This window comes from Meles meles, chromosome 3 (genome assembly GCF_922984935.1).
Source record: "Meles meles chromosome 3, mMelMel3.1 paternal haplotype, whole genome shotgun sequence".
NCBI classification, from domain to species: Eukaryota; Metazoa; Chordata; class Mammalia; order Carnivora; family Mustelidae; genus Meles; species Meles meles.
This window is the reverse complement of record NC_060068.1, coordinates 149512943-149538111: the sequence shown is the minus strand read 5'-3', so window position 1 is coordinate 149538111 and position 25169 is coordinate 149512943. Positions and strand designations below refer to the sequence as shown.

General features: G+C 42.2%; 1 protein-coding gene and 1 non-coding gene across 6 annotated transcripts in view; both read left to right on the top strand.

Annotated features, from left to right (window-relative positions):
- The first annotated feature begins 909 nt into the window (after nt 1–909).
- Nucleotides 910–25169, top strand: part of NNT (nicotinamide nucleotide transhydrogenase) — a 93988-nt gene continuing 69728 nt past the window's right edge. The window contains exons 1-6 of one of the 5 annotated variants that reach the window (XM_045999579.1): nt 910–1023; nt 6328–6528; nt 10674–10903; nt 13383–13600; nt 17112–17199; nt 23055–23143. In XM_045999579.1, coding sequence (XP_045855535.1) covers nt 6381–6528; nt 10674–10903; nt 13383–13600; nt 17112–17199; nt 23055–23143 — 773 coding nt within the window. In that variant the 5' untranslated portion in view covers nt 910–1023; nt 6328–6380. The other 4 variants (XM_045999575.1, XM_045999576.1, XM_045999574.1 and 1 more) reach the window with 4 other exon arrangements.
- LOC123939554 lies at nt 12616–12742 on the top strand. The gene has a single exon (XR_006817919.1). It is a non-coding gene; the product is annotated as a small nucleolar RNA SNORA33 (small nucleolar RNA).

The following is a 25169-nucleotide window of genomic DNA, read 5'->3' as shown; positions in this document are numbered from 1 at the left end:
AGGCCGAGGAAGAAAGGGATTCTCAAGGGGACTCCCCACTGAACCTGGAGCAGATGCCAGACTCATTTTCAGGACCCATGAGATCATGACTTGAGCCCAAATCAAGAGTCCTATGCTTAACTGACTGAACCCAGCAGCCGTTCACTGCCCTTATATTTTCTAAAATACGGGGCTTGTATCCTTTCCTGTCTGTGAACTCTTTCAGGAGAAAGGCAGTGTTTTTCCTTGACATCCTCTGGATGCCAGTAGAAGCTTATTAGTTGAATGACCTTTTATGCTGATTAAAAGCACGAGATGGACATCCTTTATTTTAAAATTTATTTATTTGTCAGAGAGAGGGAGAGAGGGAGCAAGCACAAGCTGGGGGAGCTGCAGGCAGAGGGAGAAGCAGGCTCCCTGCTCAGCTCGCTCCATCTGGGCACTCTGGGATCTGCTCGTGACCTAGGGCTGAAGGCAGACTGCAGTGTAAGAGATGTTATTAAAGGAAGGGTTTCTCTGAAGTTTCTTTTTTAAGGAATATCTCTGTTTTGCCTATCTTAAATATTTCACTTAAAGTAAAAAGCAGTGATCATGCTGACATTTCATGATGATTGAGCTTTGGCTAAGTGAACCATTTTATGTGTTTGATTCTTCTCACTTTTAATCAGAAGACACCCGCAGACTAACAGAACTATGTGGAGACGACAGGCAGGTCCTTAGGTTTTGGAGTCTTTTAATAGTTTTGGTGCCATCAACCCAGGCCATGCCCGGCCACTTCTTGTCCATCTCTAGCTGCTGGATATTAATACTACCAGCGGCACACGGCTTTCTCTGGGCCCGCCGTGGGAAGAAGAATACGTAGATGTGTGTTAATTTTTGGGCCTTGACATCGTTTCCGAGGAATTTAACTCCACCTCTCCGGGCAGAATGCAAAAACAGCGCCCTCCTTCCCGCCCTTCACTACCCCGTGACCTCCTCCCACTTGCCTTTTGGTCCTCCTGTGTTACAGAAGTTCTGATTTTTTCCTAGACAGCTAGAGGGAAGGTACCAAAAGTGGAGTTATATTATCTCTTTATTTGCTCTGGTGGGACGCTGGAGAGGAAATCACACTTGCAGCTGGTTCTCCACTTATAAATGTAGCGCTGCAAACTTCAGCGCCCGCGCAGGGCTCCAGGTTTGATTGACAAGGACGCGCCGAGGGAAAGCGCGGAGGCGGGGCAGGGGGCCGCGGGTCGAGCCCGAGACAAAGAGGTTTTGGCTGCTACTGAGGAGTGAAGGGCCCCTTGGGGTAACTAGCTTTGAGCTCCCAGGGGGCGTTCGGCTAGATCGTGTTTTGTCGGGAGCGAGGGAGGCAGGCACCGGGGTCGAGCGGGCTGAGGGCCGGGGTGGGGAGGGGGCGCGGGGCGGAGGAGGGGGCGCGGGGCGGGGGAGGGGGCGCAAGGGGGGTTGGGGGGGTGCGCCGCCGTCACGTGGCCTCCGCCGCCGCGGGGTTGGGGCTGTTCTTCCGGGTTGGAGGCGCAGAGCGTTGGGGCCCGAACCCGGGTCTGCCAGCGCGGCGTCCACCGCCGCGTGCTGCCCACGGCCGCCTGGCCTCCCAGCCAAGGTGAGCGGCGCGGCGCGGGCAGCCCAGGCGCTGGATTAGGGCGCAGCTGGGGAGGGGCCGGGGGGCTTGCGGGGATGGTCCGGGCCCCCGCCGTGGAGACCTGTCAAGGAGCAGAAGGGGGCGGGGTCGGCATTGACCCGGGTGCGGGGTGCCCCGCGGCGCCCGCAGGCTAGAGGCTTGGGTCCGGAAGGAGAACCGCGCTTCTAGGGCCTTCTTTCCTGTCTCTTGCTGGGGCGACGTGGAAAGGAGTGGCCGGGTGGTTGGGAAACTGGGTACTCTCAGGGGTCAGGGGACTGGCAGCTGTGCAGGTGCAGTTCTTGGAGCTTTGGGGGGGGGCAGCGGGAGTCGTGCGGTGCCATTTCTGCCCGCAGGACGGGAGGAGGAGGGGAGGTCATAGAGGACTTTTGACAGAGGGTGCACCTAGAGAAGTGGCGGCTGGACGCCCCGAAATTGTGCTAGAACCTTGAGGGAATTCGGGGTCGGCGATCGGCTGGAGACCTAGGCGAGCGAAAGTTGTGAGTGTGCGTGTGAGTGTGAGTGTGTCTGTGCGGGCTGATGGTGGTCCGGGCAAACTTCAGCCGGGCAGAGTGGGGCTCGGGGTTGGCGACGGGGAGGAGACAACGGTGGGGCCGAGCTGATTCGAACCCTGGAGGCGGAATGTCTATTATTCGGCCTCCGCCAATCGGCTCTGGGGGAAGGTTATAAATAGCGGTCCCGTGCAGTTGCCAGCAGCGCGGCAGTTTAGTGGCCGAAGGAGAGGGGCGGTACCGGTGGGTTTGGGCGAGGTCACGCTGCCTGCCAGTCTAAGCTTCTGTAGGGTATAGTGTCCTTGGTTGGTATGCTTCGATTTAAAAGCGTGACTTGTTTACGGTTGGAGGCGTCCTTTATTCGCCCTGTGGTGCAGGGCAGTCGTAAAAAGATCGCCTTGTAAGGAGTCTTGTGGGACAGACTCCGTTTGGATGGGGCTTGCATGCTTTTATTTAAAACGCCCCACTCTTCTCCATCGCACCCCCTTTATTTGCAAACCTGGCTATTTTTTTAAAAAAAAACTTTATTAAATGTACAGTTTAAGATTACTTTCTTTTTTTATTTTATTTTTATTTTATTTTTTTTAAATTTTTTTTTAAGATTTTATTTATTTATTTGACAGAGAGAAATCACAAGAGAGGCAGGCAGAGAGAGAGGAAGGGAAGCAGGCTCTCCGCTGAGCAGAGAGCCCAACGCGGGACTCGATCCCAGGACCCTGAGATCATGACCTGAGCCGAAGGCAGCGGCTTAACCCACTGAGCCACCCAGGCGCCCCTTAAGATTACTTTCTTATCGACAAGTGTGCTCAGGCTTTTTACCTTTGCTGATGAAATCAGTTTTCCACAAGGATACACAGCATTTCATTTTCAAAGGAAATTTCCTGAAACTCTGTAGAATGTGTTCCCTAGATACTAGGTTCCAGGTTACCTAGCCCTAGTTATTCATTCATTCAGTCAAAAAACTTGCTGTTTTCCTACATTGTGCAAAGCTCTGGGCCGGTTAAAATTCCAAAGTGAATAATAATAGCAATTAAAATAACTGTCTTTTTAATCTTCACAACCCAATAAGGGCGGTGCTGTCATTATCATGTTAAAGGTGAGGATATCAGGTTCAGAGGAGTTAAGTGACCGACTTGCTAAGGACACAGCTAATAAATTGCAGAATGGGGCTTACAACCCACAGGTCACCTTGTTAGGCTGTAGGCTGCCCTCTCTTTCTGCCCTCAAGAATTTACATTACATTACTTACATTACACTGCAGCACGGATGATATACCAATTTTTTTTTTTTCAATTTTGGTTGTAAAGCTTTCCTCCATCTCTTCAAAGTTACAGAAGCACATGGATAATAAAATAGAAGAGAGCTTTTTTTTTTTGAAAAGATTTTTATTTATTTATTTGTCAGAGAGAGAGCAAGAGCGAGCACAGGCAGACAGAGTGGCAGGCAGAGACAGAGAGAGAAGCAGGCTCCCTGCCGAGCACGGAGCCCGATGTGGGACTCGATCCCAGGACGCTGGGATCATGACCTGAGCCGAAGGCAGCCGCTTAACCAACTGAGCCACCCAGGTGTCCCAGAAGAGAGCTTTTTAAGTGAAGAGAGTGGTAAATGTGACAATTAAGCTAGTATTCTATGTTTGATGGAAATAAGTACCTGTCTGTGATAACACAGTCTCAGATATTCTCTGAATATCTTTCAGGGTCATTTGTATTTGATTTAGGCTTAGTGGTAGGAACCGTTCCTGTCAGTAAACTACTTTCTGATCGCTGTCTGGTTACGTTCATAACTTGATTAAGTGGAATTTTTTGGTGAGATAGGCCTCTGAAGGCCTTGTCCTTAACTGATGTCTGATGCCAGGGATCTGTTCAACATCAAATTCCCGTTTTCCAAGTAGGCAGGGCAGTTTTTTCCAGATTCCATGAAATAGGACTTCAGCTTTAAGGCATTGTAAAATCTCATCATAAAAGTTTTAGAGCCTAATGGGGGTCTTACAAATGAGCTTTTCTATGTTCTATAGATGAGCAGACTGAGGTGCAGAGAGATTCAGGTCAAGCAGGGAGTGAGTGGCAGTGGGTCTGGGTAAACCTTATCAGCCCCACGAGAACAGTGGTTGTTAGGGAGGTGGGATGATCCAAGAAGAGAAACTAGGGTAAGTGGGGAGATTGGAATAAGACTTGGTCATTGGTAATGGTAGGACAAATCTCCCTCAAGGCAAGAATTTTTTTATATCTGTATCTTTTATATATCTTTGGTTCTTGGCATAGATTCACTGAATGTTTTGAATGTGGGGCTGGATTGCTCTCCATTCTCAGCCATGACTAACCCTACAAGTGACCCATGAATAAATAAGGAGAATATTTATGGGACTCAGGAATGCTTGGGATTGAAATGAAACGACATGTGGAAACACTGAAAATATAAACCTATTCAAGGGCAAAGCATTATTCATATACATTTCTGATTGCCAGAACCAATCTCGCATGCTTCCCCTCCTTACCTTTTTTTTTTTTGTATTACTCTCTCCATCTTAAATCTATTTCTTTTATTTTTTCTGAGACCTGTAGGAATGCATAATCTCCTTCTTTGATGTCTCAAAGAACTTTGGACTTGCCTTACTCTGCTTTGTAGTGTTATTACTTGTTGACTTTTCTTATCTCAAAATGTGTGACCTATTCCAGTTTGATTTTACAGATGCTTCTAACGGCTGTGCCTCTGACTCAGCTCTCTATACGTGTTTGTTGAATTAAAGGGCATTTTAAGAATAAGCGCCATCTGGATTAAGGATTTCCATTCCCCCTGTGGCTTTCTGGTATTTGTAAAAAGTTGCTTCAGGGAGTTGTAGCAGCAGTTCTGAGGGAGCTAGACCCTTCTTCCTCTGGATGCTGGAAGAATGCTTATGGAGTCTTCTGGGACTGGCACATGATGGTGCAGAACTTAAAGTTGTTGGTGGAGTTAGCTGAGCTTGAATGATAGGGTTCCAGATCTTCCACTTTTTCCTAATTTTGAAGGAAAGAAAAGGTTGGGAGTTAGGGGAACATTGGGAATCCAGGAATGGTGGGGGTACCTTCTACATATCCCTGGGGATCTCCCATGGAGAGCAGTGGAGGGAACCACTGAAGCTTAGGTCATCCAACCCCGTTAGAGTTGGTAAAGAGTGGCCACTTGTGAGAACCACTGATGGAAGAATTCCTAGTGGCACTCATACCTACAAGCACAAACTTATGTGATAATGGCATTTTCCTTTCTTTTTTTAAAATTGGAGTCATATCCCACACATGTTTAATTTTCTTTTTTGGGGGGGGAGAAGATTTTATTTATTTGACAGACAGAGAGAGAGAGATCACAAGTAGGCAGAGAGGCAGGCAGAGAGAGGGGGTAGCAAGCACCCTGCTGAACAGTGAGCCCAATGTGGGGCTCGATCCAGGACCCTGAGATCATGACCTGGGCCAAAGGCAGAGGCTTAACCCACCGAGCCACCCAGGCGCCCCATGCTTAATTTTCTTAAGATGTGCACTTGGCAAACGTGCATCTCATGTTCACTTATCTCAATTCAGGGGTCTTACAGAATAAGCATCTTGTTGCACTGACTAGGTTGCCAATGTTTTCTGTTCAACATGGTGGCTACGTAGGTTGCTATTATACAGTATTATAGACAATTTAGGGGAAATTCAAAGGTAACTGTAATTTTTGCTGTACATGCAGACTCAGAAGGTAACTTGCCCGTAAGACGTGACTGAACTCTAGCAATTTTCTTTTTTAGCTTTCCAGCTACATTAGGGATCAATTAGACTTAGGTGATTGAGGCTTAGAATTGAATAATGGGTTTAGAACCACAATTTAAGTGGGAAAATGAGTTCCAAGTTTTAAATATCTGAGTTGGAAACAAACTTTTGAAGCATCTTTTTTTTTTTTTTTTTAGTTCATGTCTTTTATTATTAACTCATATATAATCACTTGTCTTCTGGTTTGTTGAAGCAATAGGTCAGACAACATTTGCTACAGTAATGTCTGTCGAAGTGGCTAGCCATAAAAACTCCAGCACCACACTCTGAAGCATCTTCTGCAAGTAAAGGACTTGGCAAATAAATTCATCTTAGGTGCCCACACACAACTTTTATATTCCAAGCTCTTTGGATTAGTATTTTTAAAAATGTTTTTGATGTTCCAATGGCAAAGTATGTTTTTCTTAGCACATAAATGCTTTATTTTCTTTCCTTTTAGCATTTTACTGTCAAGGAAATTTGGCATCCAGAAAGTTGGGAGCTCATACGAACATGGCGAGTCTACTTAAAACCGTGGTGTCTGGCTGTTCATGTCCATTACTTAGCAATTTGGGGTCCTGTAAGGTTATACCTGGGAAGAAGGATTTTTTACGAACATTTCATACTCATCAGGCACTGTGGTGTAAATCTGGAAAACCAGGTAAAGTCTCACGTCAATTTATGTAAATCAAACCTTCAAGTCGTAGAAGCTAATAGATCTTCTGATGATTGATGAAAGGAAAAACATGCAATGTGATAGCCTGGTGTTTGTGAGTCATTATTTTGCATTAAAAAAAGCCTAAGGAGTGCTTTTTTTTATATTTTCCATGTATAGAAGTTACTGATCATCAGTGCCCATAGAAAAGAAAAGAAAATAGAAAAAGAGGAACACTAAACCAGTTGAGTTGTATCCGGGAAGCTATTGCTCAGCGTAACCATTTCTCCCAGCAGCTCTTCCTCTTTCCTTCTCAGTACTGAGGAATTGTAACACACACGGCTCATCTCTGCTCAAGAATTAGCAACTAAGTATATGCATTAATCTGAAGCAGTGCTTCTTAGTTTAGTAAATGGGAACTTCATTTCAGTTGCTCAGTTCAGAAACCTTGGGGTCAACCTAGATCTTCACAGTAGGTGTGGGTCAGCTCTGCCTTGTATCTGGAGTCTGTTCTCACCAACACTGCTGTTATCGTCCTGTTCCATGGCACCATCATCGGTCACTGGGACTACTGTGCTAGGCTTCTAAATGCGCTCTATGCTTTCTGCCTCTGCTCCCACTACAGTCTGTTCTCTACACAACAGCATCATCTTTTAAAAATGAAAGACCATGTACTTTTCTATTCAAAATTTGCCAGTGTCCTAGCCCATGCAGAGTTAAGAGCTGAAGTCTTTCAGTAGCCTACAAGGCCTTCCCTGCTAGGATCCCCAAGCTGCTGTTCTAGTGTGCAGGCCAAAAGGAGATGAAACTAAATAAGGGCTTTCTAAGCTGAGTGAGATCCCTTTTTGCACTTTGCACAAAAGCCCTCCTAGGACTCTGTCTATACCTCATTGGCCAAAACTCAGATTGATGGCCATTATGTGGTTGTAAGGGAGACATGGACATAAAAGAGGTCCTTTGTTCTAGATGATGACATGTTGCACTAAAATTAGCTTTTTTTTTTAAACTAAAGTGGAAGAACAGGATGGATATTTGGGGGGGCGGGTAATCTAAAGTCTTTGCCACATAGAATAATGCCCTTCTTTTTAAGTTTGTTGGACTCCTTGCATTTGGGATCCCAACACTGCTATGCTTTTTGAGTTCTTAGGTCTGTCTATTACAGAATTCATAGCCTTTTTTCTTGTTCTCACATGGCAAGTGACTCTTGGCCAGGTACCTGACCCCCTGAGTCCTCAATTTTATGTTCAGATTTTTATTTTATTTTAGGTGTTCTAGAAAGCCAAGTGATCCAAGTGTGATAAAACGGTGTATAAGATAAAAGTAAGTAACTGCATTGAGGATGTGAGAATTGTCCTTGTGAATAACGGCTGGACATCAAGATCTCTATAGCGACTATGCAGGAGACTTGTTTATTCAATTTCTGGCTCTTGACTATTTCCCAGATAATTTCTTTTTGTATCTTAAAGATAAGGATTCTATTTAAAGTATATAACACCACAATTTCATTACCACATTGAAAAGCATGGACAGTAACCCGGTTAGTATTCATATTTTTTTTCCATTTTTTTTTATGGTTGCCTTACCCAAATAATGATCCAAACAAGGCCCATATGTTGTATTTGCTTGCTACATCTCTTATTTTGTTCTCTGTGCTTCCCTTTTTCTCCTTTTAATTTATTTGTTGAAGAATATCATTGTTGCCTTGCAGAATTTCACATTCTAGATTTAGCTGACTGAATTCCCTTGGTCTTATTTATCCAGTTCCTCTGTCCCTTGTATTTTCTGTGCCATTTGGCTAGATCTAGAGGTTTGACCAGACTCAGATTTCCTTTTTTTTGGGCAGGAATGCGTCATAGGTGATGCTGTGTACAATCTATTGCATTACATCAAGAAGATTAATCAGTGAGTTTAGATGTTGTTGGTATCCATCTATTAAGAAGTTCCCATTAGTGTTTCATTCAAAGGCTATACAGCTGTTTAATGATCATTAGCTAAATCCATGGTTTCATGGGGGGTTTTAAAATGGTGATACGCTCTCATTTTATCTCCATTTATAGCTAGAATTTTTCTGTAAGAAAAACTTTCCCTCTATTATTTAGTTACCTGGAGGTTGCGATGGTGAGGTGGGATGAATGTTGGATTCTGTCCCATTATTTACTAGTTTTGGTAATAATGTCTTGGTACCCTTAAGTATTAGTTGTCTATTTCTGCTGTAACAAGTGGTCACAAATATACTGGCTTCATATGGCACAAATATTGTCTTGTACTCCTGGAAGCCAAAGTCTAAAATGGCTCTCACTAGGTTTATATCAAGGTGTTGGCGGGGCTGTATTCCTTCTGGAGGCTTTAGGGGGAGGTCTTTTTCCTTATCTTCTCCAGCTTTTGGGTGCTGCTTGCATTCTTTGACTTGTGGCCCCCCACTTCCACAGAATCTTCAAATTACCGTTTGACTCTGACTCTTCTGCCTTCTTTTTCTACAGTTAAGGACCCTTGTGAGTGCATCGGGCCCACCCAGATAATCCAGGATAATCTCCTTGTTTCAGGGCCACTTGATTAGCAACCTTAATTCCATCTGCTACCCTGATTCTCCTTTGGTGTGTATCCTAACATATCCACAGGTTCTGAGGATTAGATTCTGGCTATCTTTGGGGACTCTAACTCTGCTTTCTACACATCTGCTAAAGTTGGCCAGCAAAGCTTTTTAAAAATACTTGTTTTTTGAGTATCATGACTAACTCACTTGGATGTGTTTTATTACTAGGGCCTAGGTAATCTGAGGTGGTCAGATAAGTAAACTCCAAATGCGATTTAACTTTGCACATCAATCCAAAATATTTTCCAGCTTTCTATTATTTTCCTCCCTCTTCTTCAAGTAGAGGGTAAGATTCATCATACTTTGCCTTTGGCTTATTATTGGTTATCACTGCTTACGGAGTATGGGGTCTAAGACTGTGATCAAGTGAAGGTATTTTTAGGTTGACTTCATTTCTCGAAGGCCTCACCCAATGATTATTGTTATTCTGTGGAGATAATTTTTTATTATGTATATCTAGAGTTTAAGTTGTTAGAGTAGATTTCCTAAGCTTTAGTAAAATGTATAGATGCAGATCTTTATTTTTAAAAAAAATCTATCTATGGCTGCATGTTGAGTAAAGCAACAGAAGAAACTAATCTACTTTAGCTAAAGCTGTTCAGAACCATCTATAAATACTTTATGTATATCATACAGGCTGTTTTGGTTTGCAGGGAACAGGATCCCATTAGGATATATTTTGTGATGAGGGTTTGTTGTATGTGTTCTTGGGAAGTACAGAAGCCCAGGAAACCGTTCATATACTTCTTGAAAAAGTAGAATGTTCTTCTGGATTTCATAACTATGGCTCATCTTTCGTCTTTGTATCGCCAATCCTGATGTTTCCACTGCTGTTGCTGTATACCTCCCTTTGATTACCTCATGACTGCTTACAAATAGCTTCTGTACCATTTGTCCCTCTGTCCTTTTCTGTGGCTCTCAGACTCCCTGAGAAAGAACCTGAATGGATTGGATCATCACTGGCCAACATAGAGTGTCCTTGGGCAGTTCCTGTGTAAGTCACATCAGAGGCGTCTGGCCTATAGACTGTTATCTTTGACCCAGGTGTGGATCCCTGGTCTGATCAGCTGTGGTCAAGAAGGTAGGGTCTCAGGATACAACCTTGGAAATCTATGAGGAATTTCTTGTGGTCAAATTGCCAGGAAGGAAACTCTTGAGTGTGGCAGGCCACCAAAGTGTCTAGTATAGGGTAGTTCTTCAAAACAGCAAATTACTTCTGTCTTCCTTAAAGGTAAGGACAAGGAGACCATAAATCCCAGAGGGGTAGTTTGAAGAGTGGAATTTGCCTGTTGATTGATTTTTCACAACCCATTTTTCCCCCACTAAGGCTAAACTAATCTAGTCTTCTGCCTTGAAGAGAGCCATTTGGCTAAATGAAATATTTGGGAATTTTCTGGGGAGCGGGCATAAATATTTCCCATCATTGATCAAAAAACTCAGTATGACTATGAAGTGGGAACATTATGTTGAGCTGTAACTTGTACGTGTAGTATATTTTGAACAAACTGCCTATTTTTGTTTTTATGTTGTTGTTTTACTTTTTTTTTTTCCTTTGTAGGAATTCCATATAAACAACTGACTGTTGGCGTCCCCAAAGAGATTTTCCAAAATGAGAAGCGGGTGGCCTTGTCTCCTGCTGGTGTTCAGGCCTTGGTCAAGCAGGGCTTTAGTGTTGTCGTGGAATCAGGTGCTGGTGAAGCTTCCAAGTTTTCTGATGATCACTACAGAGCAGCAGGTGCCCAGATCCAAGGGGTGAAGGAAGTGCTGGCTTCTGATTTGGTGGTCAAAGTAATTATTCTTTTCCCCCCTCATTTATGGCATGCTGACTTTTAAAAAACCTTTCATAAGAAAATTATATTACTCTATTGCTATGTCTCTTCATATTTTCAAACAATGCCTTTTCTCAGAGAGATGCTTGAATGTTATGAATATTCTTCATATTCCAGTAGAACTTTTATCAGGCAATGTGATCCATGGTTAACCACGAGGGAGAAAGTGATCTTCCTTTTTACATTTGTCGTATGGAAATTCCCTTCTTTTTGGCTGGGGAGAATTTGCACTTCCTGGTTCATATATATCTAAAATACCTACAGGTGAGTATTTAACTGCTACTGGAATAGAAAAAAGGCATGGAATTCCTCCTGGGACTGAGTGTACAGTGATCTTCTGATACATAAAAGGAACAGTGAGGTAATTGACATAAATGCTATTTCTAGAGAGGGCCGTGCTGCCCTGGATAAAAGCAATATGGGGCTGAGTGGAGAGTAGCCATACCTACTTTAATAAAAGGTTTTAATATACATAGAATCTCTGTGCTGAAGAACTTTAGATGTAAAATCTAAAGTAAAAATTCATATAGGGAAAGGAAGAGATTACATCACAAGTCTAGCAGAGATAAATACTAGAGGGGAGCATTAACTTAAATCCTAAGCCTTCTGCAACCAAGACAAGGAGGAAAATAGGGATCATAGAAGCATTATCATTAGGCTGAAAGACGCTCCTTTCAGGAAACATGAGCTGTGTGTGTGTGCATGTGTGTGTGTGTGTGTGTATTAATTTCTAAGATGAATCAGTCATACAATTTTTCTTCATAATCTCTACTGAATAACTTGGGTAGGGTCTTAGTGATTTTTGCAGAAGACAATTTTTTGCTATAGATGTTAATAGTAAAATTTATGGTATGTAGGTAAGTTGCAATTCAACTAAAGTTTTTTAGAATGTTTAGGTGTGCAGATGCTTCGTGATATAACTTAGTATATTAAAGAGCTTAGATAGAAATAAGTATAATCCATTCCAATATCTGCTGTAGGGATCAAAAACTTTTGAGACATCCCACAGTAAAGTGTTGGTAGGGTACACATAAGTTTTGGAAATGCTTTGTGTTATTAGAGACTCAGTGTGTACGAGCATGTTAAAAGCACTGAGAAATCCTATAATATAGAAACTTATATAACTCTGTGCTTCCATTAATAAACTACTTGGCTTTGGGACCTATTTTTTTAATCAAGCCTTTACTATCTTGTGGAACTAGTGATCTAAAAAGCACATTCAGGGAAACATTCTATTGACTTAAATCACTCAGATGCCAACTGTTTCAGCTGAGCATTTGATAGGGGTCGGTAGCATTAATGCAAAGTCGTCCTCTAATTTTTATTAAATCTATATTATAGATTCTCACTGAGGAAAAATAGACCTTGCCAGAGAGTCTTAATTAAGTCCAGAACCTTAATTAATTAATTAAAATCACATGCATCACTAGAGCAGCAACTGACATGGGAGTAACCAACAAAGGTGTCTCATAGGTAAATTGAGATGAAATGCTGTGGAATGAAAGTATTGACCCACTGTCTGTGTTTCTGTTTCCTTTTAAAATGTAAGTCCCCAAGCTGTTGTTTTCTGGGCTTACTTGCCTAAGAACACTGCTGCGAAATGAGAGCTAATGAAAGGATACATGTTCATTGGAGACTGATTTTTAAACTTGGATATAAAGCACATTTTAAAAGCCAGCCAATGAATTGGCTTACCTGAATGCCTGCAGGAACTTAGGAAAAGCTGGTATGGTAGTAAGCCATGTTACGAGCCTTAAAGACATCTAAGTCATTAAGGTCCCTGAAAATGGCTATAAGAAATTAAAAAACAAAACAGAACACGAGAAAAGCCACATTTAAAAAATCTTTTTAGGTGGAATTAAAAAAAAATGTGGTTTCAGAACATGCGCATTTGAAACGTCCTAACATATGGTGTGTATGTTCATTGACTTATTTGATACTTCTTCCCAGAACGGAGTTGCTTTTGCTTAAGCACAATTCAGCAAGGCTACTAGTTTGAATAGTGTTCATCCTATTCATCCATTCATTCCCCTGGAATTTTAAGGTGACATAAATCTATAGGTATGACAGTGGAGAGTTTAGGTTATACTATTCTTAACTTCTTGCCAATCCAGATGTTTGTGCTTGCCAAAATTTGCAAGAATCGAAGAACACGCAACAAAAACTCCCTGTCCATTTTTTCTAATATCTCTTAATCTTACCAGAATAATAGTATGCTCTGTACTCAGACCAGTTCATAGGTCATCAATCAGAGGACAGTGGCAAAGATCTTTGTGTTCCTTACCTCGTTTAGGAATTTAATCAGAAATTTATTGCTGAAAGATTACTTCTGGGGTGTTATTTCAATTATGGCATATTATTTACATTGTCCTAGTTATTTAAAAATATGATAAAGATATTTACATTTTTAATCAGTGATGTGACTTTTTTTCCCTCAGGTACGAGCCCCCATGGTTAACCCAACGTTAGGTGTTCATGAAGCTGACCTTTTAAAGACATCGGGAACACTGATTAGCTTTATTTACCCAGCCCAAAATCCAGACTTGCTAAATAAACTTTCTAAAAGAAAAACTACAGTTTTGGCAATGGACCAGGTTCCAAGAGTCACAATTGCTCAGGGATATGACGCGCTAAGCTCCATGGCCAACATTGCTGGGTATGTCGATTCTTTTCCATTTCAGTTGAACAAAAGTACAGTGGTGCTCTAGAAACATGCTCATTGTAGCTCTTCTCTCTTATAGGGATCTTACCTGTAATAATTGTTGGAGATTGCAGCTTTTGAAAGTTTGCTTATTTTTAAGGCTTATTTTATTTTTTCACAGTTATAGTTATAGTCTGTCATGTTATAGTCTGCTCTACACCCTTTTTTAGTCTTCATAGGTAGAAGCCTAATTTCCTTGCACTGAGCAAATGATTATGAAATTACTTGTATGAGGAATAGACTCTCTTCTACATATGTGTGGATACGTGAAATGCCCATTTTTGGTGATACGTTGTGATATATGATATATTGAGATGACTATTGTTTTTTCAAGTTTTATTGAGAGATGATTGACTTATAACCTCGTATAAGTTTAAGGGATAAACAATGATTTGATATATCAGTATATTGTGAAATGATTACCACAGTAAGTTTAGTTGATATAAATGACTTTATAGGTAAAAAATGGTTGGATATTGGCAGTTTCATATGGTTCAACCTAATGTATACATGTTAGTATTTGCCATTTTAATTAGGTTTTACTTAGGTAAATTCATAAACTATTTAATGAATAGGGAAACTGTCTGGACTTGAGGAAGTTTCATCTGGTGTCAAAACCCATATTGCTAACTGAGGGCTAACTATGTCCTCTTATCTTTGCCTGCCACTCACATGTTCCCCGGGTACTGGCTGGAGTGCTTTGTAGAGAGGAGACTAAGGCACTCTCTGCTCGGAGGAATGTGGCTCAGACTGAGGAATTGTGCCTACCCTGGGGAGGGATGGGAGTAGCTGTATGAGGGTAGCCTATTGCTGACTTTGCTAGAGAGTGCGAAAAATCTGGAAATAGATGATGCTTCTGAAATCACCTCCTCTAAGACACTAGTTGAATTAGGATTTAAGCATGAAAACCATTGGTAGTGACAATTTGCTAATATGAATGAGGCACCAACAGATGAAAATGGTTAAATAAACAATGCTTGAAACTGAGACTAACTTGAATAAAGCTTTTTACGGCCTGACACACGAGGTTAAGTTTTTCTTAGGTTTTGTATCTTACATGTTGTGTGTCAAATAGGCCAATAGAGCAAATAGATTCTACTTTGGGTTTCAACTGTCCATTTTTTATAGAAAAGTGGAAAACAGAATGGACAAATTAAAAACACATTTTGTTATTCTTACTATAATATGGCAAATGGTTGGTTTGGAAGATGATTTTTGTGATATAAAGTATATACCAAAGGACAGAATTTTTGCCATATTATTTAGTGTGTAGAAAAGTTACATTAGGTATTGTGGGACTAAAAATTTTTGTAGAATGGCTCTAGATCAGTGGTTTTTAACTGTGGAATCTTTTGAGCAAATGAAATACCGTGAGGAGATATTAACAAATCCAGGAAGAGCAGAGTGGCCTTGCTTGAATTGAGGGATGGAGGGGTGTCCAGAAACATGTTTATTCTTTACCCTTCCTGGAATGGCTCCAGAGCTGGCTGAAATTTGAACCTTTGGGGATTTATGGGGCACAATGTAAAGAATCACTCTCTTATGTCCTTATCTGATATATATAAAGGGCGTAGTTGCAGGTGAATCTTCTGGTATACTTATCTACACAGTATGTGATAAATCACTATCTAACTCACACACATAGCCATGTTACAGTGAGGACACGCTCCTTCCAGTTCACTGATGTTCTTCTGGGCTGTTTTGTTCTCATCAAAAAAAAGGACAAACTGTTACCACTTTGTCCCCCATTAACGTTTTCTTGTACATTTCCTGTATGCGCCGTCTCATTTTTGTTATTTTTTCAGCATAGCAACTGAATCTTTTGAAATATTCCAGTGTCTTACAGTGGCCTTTGAATCTTTATTATGTTTGCTTTTTGAAAATTTCTATGACTTGGATTCAGAAGTAAGACTAACAAGTAATGTAATCTCTACAATAATTGTTTTCCTGCTATAATAATTTTTTTTTAAAGATTTTATTTATTCATTTGACAGAGAGAGATCACAAGTAGACAGAGAGGCAGGCAGAGAGAGAGAGAGAGGGAAGCAGGCTCGCCGCCGAGCAGAGAGCCCAACGCGGGACTCGATCCCAGGACCCCGAGACCACCACCCGAGCCAAAGGCAGCGGCCCAACCCACTGAGCCACCCAGGCGCCCCCTATAATAATATTTAACTTAAAGTAATAGTGGTTACCATTTTATACTTTTGCGTCCATTATCTTATCAAGTATTATTTTATAAAAAATAGGATCAGGGAAAGGTTTTATTGTCAGCAGGTAGATCTTACTACATAGTTGCATTGTGATTTTAATTGTATGTATGTTATCAAGTGAGACTGCAGAAGTGCCTTTAAGGTATAAAACGATCTGAAAATGAACTTGCTCTAATATGTTAAAAATACCCTAGTAAGGAAAGTTGATATATTTTACTAGTTTTTCTTGCACAGAGTATTTCTTTAGCAGAAACACTAATATTTACCAAGCATTTATTGTGGCAGGCTTTGTGCGAAGACCTTCACCTGCATTATTCCAGTTAGTCCTTGCAACAACACTAAGAAACCGATGCTTTTTTTTTTTTTAAAGATTTTTATTTATTTATTTATTTTGACAGAGATCACAAGTAGGCAGAGAGAGAGAGAGGGAAGCAGGCTCGCGGCTGAGCGGAGAGCCTGATGCGGGACTCAATCCCAGGACCCTGAGATCATGACCTGAGCTGAAGGCAGCGGCTTAACCCACTGAGCCACCCAGGCGCCCCCCAATGCTTTTTTGTCCCCACTCTATAGATGAGGAAACCAAGGATTAGAAAATTATAGAAATTTACCCAAGGTCACAAAGCCTGGTTAGTGGTAGAATTGGGACCTGAGCTGAGGGCACTCTGTCTCAGCATCCCATGCTTCCATCTACTAGCGATCAAGGGAAGTGTTTTGTTTCTTTGTTTTAAATTCTCTACCTCTCTCTGTGTCTCTGTTTACTCATCTATAAAATGAAGGTAGTAACAGTACCTCTCTACAGGATTGTGGTGGAGGTTAAAGGAGTAGGTATCCATGCGACAGTGAGAATGGCTTTTGACAGGTTTCATGCTTAAAACCTAAGTCAACTAGTCTCTTAGAGGTGTTGATTTCAGAAGCATCATCTATTTTCAGATTTTTCCCACTCTCTAGCAAAGTCAGCAATAGGCTACACTCATACAGCTGCTCCCATCCCTCCCCAGGGCAGGCATGATTCCTCAGTCTGAGCCACATTCCTCCGAGCAGAAAGTGCCTTAGTCTCCTTTCTACACAGCACTCCAGCCAGTACCCGGGGAACATGTGAGTGTACTAGTGTACTAGTACTAGTAGGTAGTGGTACTAATAGGTACTAGAAAATGTTAGTGACTTTTCTTTGACAATTAAAGAAAGCTTAATTGGCAAGGTAGGATAATAGAGGAGTCTAAGATCTTTCATTTCATGGAAATATTTTTTTTTTTCAGTTATAAAGCTGTTGTACTAGCAGCAAATCATTTCGGACGGTTTTTTACTGGTCAGATCACAGCCGCTGGAAAAGTTCCTCCAGCTAAGGTAGGAAAAACTTTGCATATTTCTTCATAATATGACGGGATGAAGAGTGAGGGTAGGTGTAGTACTAAATAGTACTAAACTACAGTTGCTTAAAAAATTTTGTTCCGTGTTGACTTCACACTAATAACCCTGTGGCACGTACGGACACACGCTGGAGCCTCAAGGCTGTTTATGGATGCTTGACAGAAAAGAATTTGGACATTTCTGGAAGTTCTAGTGTTTTTCCACTTATGACTTACTAACTTGAATTCTTGGAGGTGTTTTGGGTGACTTGTTCTGTGTAGCGTGTTTATTACTATTTTTGAAAAAAAGCTTCAAGATACCATTCAGTAAGTTCTCGATTTCACAATGTTGAGACACTTGGTTCATAGGAAAGATTGTCTTAGTTCAGCAAATTCTCGATTTTCCAGCTGTTACATTTTACTCACAGAAAAGATTGTCTTAGTTTTTTCCCTTTTCTTCAAAAGTGGGTTAAGAGGCGGGGGGAGGGAAGGGAGGTGGCATAATCCCGGTCCTTGGCAGAGGGAAGGGGTGTGATTTCTTTAATCTAGATCAGAAGGGGAGAGGAGCCGTTGATGAGCAATGGGGATGGCTGGGTGGAAGAAGAGATTGCTTTGAAACCCTTCAGCCCTGCATCCACTAAATGACAGTGTAAGCACATTTCCTGGGTAGAGGAAATCGGACTGAAGAGTATGTCTGTAGGTACAGGTTTCCTTGGTGCTTCCTGCTCTTAAGTACTTTATTATACAAACTGAGAACTCATATGAGATAAATCTCCCAGAAAAAAATGAAAGGGAAAAAAAAAAAAGATATGGCAGCTTTGAGGAATCTAGTGGTATATTGCCTTAAAAAAATGCCAGGTGAGGAAAATGGCAAGTGGTTTAAAGGGCGGCCAGAATACACAGCAAGGAATTTAGCAAAAACAACAGGGGGGCGCCTGGGTGGCTCAGTCACTTAAGCGACTACCTTCAGCTCAGGTCATGATCCCGGAGTCCGGGGATCGAGTTCTGCATCGGGCTCCCAACTCCACGGGGAGTCTGCTTCTCCCTCTCTCATGCTCTCTCTCACTGTCTATCTCTCAAATAAATAAAATCTTAAAAAAAAACAACAGGGATGTGACATATGAAGGGATTACATTTGGGGGGGCGGAGTGTATTTATTTATTTAAATCATCTCTACACCCAGTGGGGCTTGAACTCATGACCCCAAGACCAAGAGTCACATGTTCTTCTGACTGAGCCAGCCAGGTGCCCCTGAAGTGATTCCGTTTGATTTCTTTGTCAGGATCGTAAGAGTAGGTCTGGCACTCATGGCAGCCAGCAGTTCAAGGTTGTTTTTAAACTGGCTGAGTGCTGTGATGCACAAACCTGTTACTCAGTTTGGGTTAGACTCTTTCCTGAAGTGTATGGAAACTGAGAGGGAAGCTGGGAATATATTAGAGATTAAAACGTGAAACAGAAGACGAGAGGCTTAAAGGAAGGAGAATCAGTCAGCCTTTAGAAGGTAGAAAAGAGACTGTCTTCACTGAGAATTTAAATTGCAGCTTATAAGGGACTGTGGTCATCTGTCAGAAATAGTTTTCTGGTATTGAAGAATTAGACACTAGTAGGGGCTTATCAAGGTAGATTGAATAATATTTGTGTTTCCTATAAATATGGAGGGTTCTTCCTTGTCTAGAATGAGCTCACAAACATCGTTTGATGGCTTATGATATGTCAGGCACTATTCTGGAAGCTATGGAATGAACAAGGCAAACGAGATCCCTGAGCTCTAGTATGGGCCACAGTGAAGCGATAAATCAAATAAATATATGAGATAATCTTAAACATTGAAGGGACCAGGATGATGTGCTAGCAAGTTGTGGGGGCCAGCTGCTTTCACTAGGGCAATGGGAAGGCTCCTTTGACACTTGAGCTGAGACCTAAAGGATGGTGAGAAACGAACCAGGTATTCAGGATTTCAGGCAAAGGGCACAGCACCTATGAAGCCCTGAGATGAAACAGAGAAGGATAAAGAAGGCTATTGGTCTTGAGTGTGGTGAACAAGGTGGGGAGTCATGTGAGTTGGTGGCAATGTAGGTTGGGGCTGGATGACATTGGGCTTCTCTTGTCAGGCTCGCTCAGATTTTCTTCCAGGTGACGGAAATGTCTGATTCAGGGTAGTTTTGGAAAAACTCACTTTTGCTTCTGTGTCTCTATTGTCGCATAGAACACTTCACTTCTGACAATTCTGGTCACCCAGTGTGTGGGGCTTTCTCTACACCGAGCAACTCTGTGACACCAGCAGTGTGTCCCCCAACTTAATTCTAATACCATCTCCTTGGGGGTAGTGTGCGATCCACAGGTAGAGGGCTCAGTCCCCCAAGGCTGCCCTCACCCCCCTTCACATGCCAGTCGCCAAGTTCAGGTTGTTACAGACAGGCTGACTATAAATCATTCAGAGGTTCCCACGATCCCCCCTCCCTGGGTTCAGTTAATTTGCTAGAACTGCTCACAGAACACAGGAAAATAGTGCCTTTACCATTTACCAGTTTGTTCTAGAAGGAGATGATAACGGGTACAGGTGAACTTCCAGATGGAAGAGATGCCTGAGGCAAGGGAGGTAGGAAGGGGCGTGGAGCTTCCGTGCCCTCCCTGGACACTCCTGTCTCCTTGTACTTCCCTGTATTCACCCAGAAGTTCTTCAAACCCTGTACTTTTGGGATTTTTTTTTTTTTTTTAGATTTTATTTGTTTATTTCACAGACAGAGATCACAAGTAGGCAGAGAGGCAGGCAGAGAGAGGAGGAAACAGGCTCCCCGCTGAGCAGAGAGCCCGATGCGGGGCTCGATCCCAGGACCCTGGGATCATGACCCGAGCTGAAGGCAGAGGCCTAACCCACTGAGCCACCCAGGCGCCCCGGGATTTTTTTTTTTTAAAGATTTATTTATTTATTTGACAGAGATCACAAGTAGGCAGAGAGACAGGCAGAGAGAGAGGAGGAAGCAGGCTCCCTGCTGAGCAGAGAGCCGATGCGGGGCTTGATCCCAGGACCCCAGGATCATGACCTGAGCCGAAGGCAGAGGCTTTAACCCACTGAGCCACCCAGGTGCTCCACTTTTGGGATTTTTAAAGGAGGCTTCATCACGTGGGCATAATTGATCATTAACTCCTTTTCTAGCGCTTCTCCTCTCTCTGGAGAATGGGAGGTAGGGCTGAAAATTCTCAGCAGCTGTCCACAGACTCTGGTGATCAGCTGCTATCCAGGAGCCCACCAAGAGTCAGCTTGTTAGAACAGAAGATCCTGCTATCACCCTCGAAATTCCAAGGGATTTAGGAACTCTGTGTCATGTACTGGGGTCACAGATGAGTTATTAGAGCAAAAAATGTTCCTAGTGCTCTTCTGGTTTTGCAAATTAAAAGGGTTCTAGGAGTTCTGTGTCAGGAACTGGGGACAGAGGCTAATATATATATATTATTATCTCATGAGGATTTAAAAAAATCGTATGGAAGTTCTGTGGGAGAATGGTTAGTAGGGGAAGAATGAAGGCAAGATCTGCTCGGAATTGGCTGCGGAAGTCGTGCCCTGGGAAGGCAGTGGCAATAGAGATGTGTAGAAGGGGATGGATCAGGAGATCTTTGGCGGTTGACACCAAGAGTACTTTCTGGTGGATTGAAGGTGGAAACGTGCAAAGGGAAACCTCAAGATGACATTCCTGTTTTGGCTTGAGTTGTGCACACAGCGCTTGAGAGGAGGAACAGGTTAAATGACTGGAAATGAAGAGTATCCCTTTTTTAAAAAGATTTTATTTATTTATTTAGAATGTGAGCGATGGGAAGGACAGAGGGAGAGGGTCTCAAGCAGACTCTGTGCTGAGTGTGGAGCCTGACATAGGACTTGATGATCTCACGACCCTGAGATCATGACCTGAGCCAAAATCAAGAGTTGGACACTTAACTGACTGAGCCACCCAGGCACCCTGGAGATAAAGAATGTTCCTAAAGGTCATTTCTTTCCCATGACCTTTCCTGTTTCCTGAGTTTGTGTCTGTGGTGTGCCAGTCAGCAGTCAATGCTTTAGATTCCATCCTTTGATATAACTGCTCTCCGCGAAGGGGTTTTTGACTGCTCTGTTGCACAAACCAAGCGGCTTGCTCAGGGTCACCCAGGACTAGTTGGTAGTAGAGTCAGGATTTGACTGTGCCCTTTAATCTCTGTGTCTTTTTCTTTACCCGATGCTGCAGAGAAAGTAAATTCCTGTTGTGAGATCTACATGGCTTTATTATTGTGTAGTTATGACTTTTAAATTTTGGGATTTTTTTGTTGTTGTTATTTCTTAATTCAGGATAGCTTGGTCTAGTTCTGTGATTTTTACTTAGTTTATTTTTATTTCACATTTTCTTTTTTGTTAGTTTTTTTTTTAAAAAGATGTTATTTATTTATTTGAGGGAGAGAGAGAGAGAGCGCAAGAGAGAGAACATGAGCAGGGCCAGAGGGGCAGAGGAAGAGGGAGAAGCAGACTCCCCACTGAGCAGGGAGCAGACTCAGGCCTTGATCCTACGGCTCTGGGATCATGCCCTGAACTGAAGACAGATGCTTCACCTGAAGTATCCCTCAGTTCACATTGTCATAGTGTGGAGTGGGGTGGGTGTCTTGGAGCCCAGAGCCTCCTTGGTCTCTCTTTTTCCCCCTTTCTGTGGAGTAACCCCCAAACCCCAAACCATCACCATCAAGATGAATACACATGATCTCTAAAACACTGCTTAGGGGGGCCCTGGAGCACGGGTTGACTAGGCTTCTTAAAGAGGCAGAAGGACATGTGGACATGATGGGTAGGTGGGAATTTATAAAGCTTCACTCTTTCTGTATCTGTGGGTGGCTTTTTTTTTTTTTTTTTTTTTTTAAAACACAACCACAAGGAGTTGCCTCAATTGACTGGGGAGTATAATAGAACTTTTTTTCTGGAAGGCCCATTCCAGACTAGAGACAACACTGCTCTTATTGTGTTTCTCAGAAGGCAGGGCAACTCTCGTTTCTGAGGAATTCTTTGGTTTTCTTGGCTCTGACCCTTCCATGGCTAGGGAGAGTCATTGTGTTGCTGTGGTACAGTTCATTCATAATGGTTCAGAATTACGTAGTTCATCACCTGCTGTTCTTTCAGAAGCATTTGAGCTCCAAATACAGGGTAGAGTGGCTATTTCACCAAAGTTGTACCCATCCTTGAAACTTATTTTGACATCTTACGAACATAGGGAAACCTTCACATTTGAGAGGACAGATGGTAGCTAGAATGCTACACTGGGAATTTGTTTCAGTACACATAGCTTTTATACACTAGGAAAGACCTAGTAATTTTTTTTTTAAAGATTTTATTTATTTATTTGACAGAGATCACAAGTAGGCAGAGAGGCGGGCAGAGAGAGAGAGGAGGAAGCAGGCTCCCTGCTGAGCAGCGAGCCCGATGTGGGGCTCGATCCCAGGACCCTGAGATCATGACTAGAGCCGAAGGCAGAGGCTTTAACCCACTGGGCTTTAACCCACTGAGCCACCCAGGTGCCCACCTAGTAATCTTTAACGTATGTACTGTTCATCAGACTGTATGTGGCTTCCACACGGAGAGGCTGGGTGTTTTCAGTGAAGGTTGTGGGCCTTTGCCAGCAGGTGGTCCTTTGATGAATTTGTAAAAACAGTGGTGGTTCCATTAAAGTGTTGTCTGTCCACTCAGTGTATTATCTGAGGGCTGTTCACCACCAGCATACCTGATATGTTATTGAATTAACTGTGTAGTGCCCTAGCCGCTGAGAGTTATTAGCTGGTGGTTTTTCATAATCAGTTGATAATGAACTTTAAAACATACCATTCTGCCCTTTCCCCTAGATTCTGATAGTTGGTGGTGGTGTCGCTGGGCTGGCTTCTGCAGGTGCAGCGAAGTCGATGGGTGCAATTGTTCGAGGATTTGACACCAGGTGAGTGCCTTTCTAGTGATTGCTGCTAAGGCAAAAGCATTTTGTTTCAGGTGGATATTATGCTTTCCTTAGAATTTATAAATGGCAGTTGCACATTGAAAACTGCTTTATAAGCTCTTTCCACTTAAAAATATTTCTATTTCTTCAGTGTTAACTCAAAGTGGAAAAATATTATCTAGTGGGGGAAAAAAAATGGAAGGGCCCAGACTCAGTACTGAAGAAATCATTTAAAAAGCAGAAGAATGGGAGCGCCTGGGTGGCTCAGTGGGTTAAAGCCTCTGCCTTCGGCTCAGGTCATGATCCCAGGGTCCTGGGATCCAGCCCCACATTGGGCTCTCTGCTCAGCGGGGAGCCTGCTTCCTCTTCTCTCTCTGCCTGCCTCTCTGCCTACTTGGGATCTCTGTCAAATAAATAAATAAAATCTTAAAAAAAAAAAAGGAATTGGGGGCGCCTGGGTGGCTCAGTCGTTAAGTGTCTGCCTTCAGCTTGGGTCATGGTCCCAGGGTCCTGGGATCGAGCCCCGTATCAGGCTGCATGCTTGATGGGAACCCTGCTTCTTCCTCTCCCTCTCCCCCTGCTTGTGTTCCCTCTCTTGCTGTCCCTTTCCCTGTCAAATAAATAAAAATCTTAAAAAAAAAAAAAAAGCAAGAGGAATTGAAAAGGAAAGACTCACATTCAGTTTTGTTTCTTTCTGTGGATTAGCAGTGGGACCAGAGTTAATCCTATCCTGAGTTTGAAATATGTTGCTCTACAATTTCCTCTTTCTGTTCAGGATGCATTTACAAATCAGGCAGGACGTGACCACCACATCTGTGAGTTTGAACAAAGAAAGTAGTAGAGGAGATATTTTGGGGACACTGGGTTGGCTCAGTCGGTAGAGCGTGTGACTTGATCATGGGCTTGTGAGTTTGAGCTCCATGTTGGGTATAGAGTTTAGTTTAAAAAAAGTCAGCATTAGAGACATTTTGGAGAACAGACAGGTGGCAGAGAGGTAAGGGGTATACTCTGCCTTGAGTGGTTGGAAGCAGATAGAGGTGATTGGGCAATAATAGAGCCCCTAGGGGAAAGTAGTCAGGTTCACGGTGTAGTTTAAAGCAGGCATATCAATGTTGTCTATAATTCTTTAAAGAAAAGTTTGATTAAAATTGTTCTTCATTTTAGAAGATATTAGCTACTGGATTTTATTAAATGCTTCTTGAGAGTGGCTATCATTTATGGGTATGAATACTATTTGAAGGTTGACACGTATGGTGGTTATCAGCTGAGATCGTAAAGGAATAATACCGTGGCTAATCTTGAAGATAGAATGATCAAAATTTTCAAATAAATTTGTAATATTCAAAGTTGGAAAGAGTGTGCGTTTCCGGAGTAAGGAATGTTCCATAGAACGTGGTTGTCAGGGCTTACCTAGAGTTTAGAGAAGTGTTGTACTGATGGAAAGCTATCCCGCTCACATGAGAAAAGGCATTTTTGAAGTAACCAGGTTGCAAGACAAGGATAGCCAAAGTCAAGCCTGTCATTAGTGATGTCTTTTAATTTTTAATATTTGCTGATGTGAAGTCTTTGAAGACAGCCAAACCCAGAGGGAGGAGGTTGTGCAAATTTTCATAGTGACGGTAAGCAGCATTAAAGTGGAAATGTGTATTTTTGGCTTAGAGAGGTTTTGAAACTTGATGTTGAATTTATTAGGTATTTTGATGCCATTGGTTTAGATTGTGTTCAGAGCTGATAGCTTGAGGGTGGCTGTTGCTTAACTCCATTTACCGTTTATTAGGATAGTTCAAGTACACAACGGAGAAAGATGTGCCCAAACTGACATAATGCTTTTCTAAGAATTATAGCTCATTATCACTATTTTGAGACTAAAGATTGGTATCTTATATACATATGAAATCCAAATGTATTAGAAAACACACGATTATAAATTCTTATTGGAAGACTGAAAAATATATATTTTCAGATAAACATCCTAAAATCTTGAGGACAACTCATTGCCCAGTGATATTAAAGGGACGTGATTTAAAAA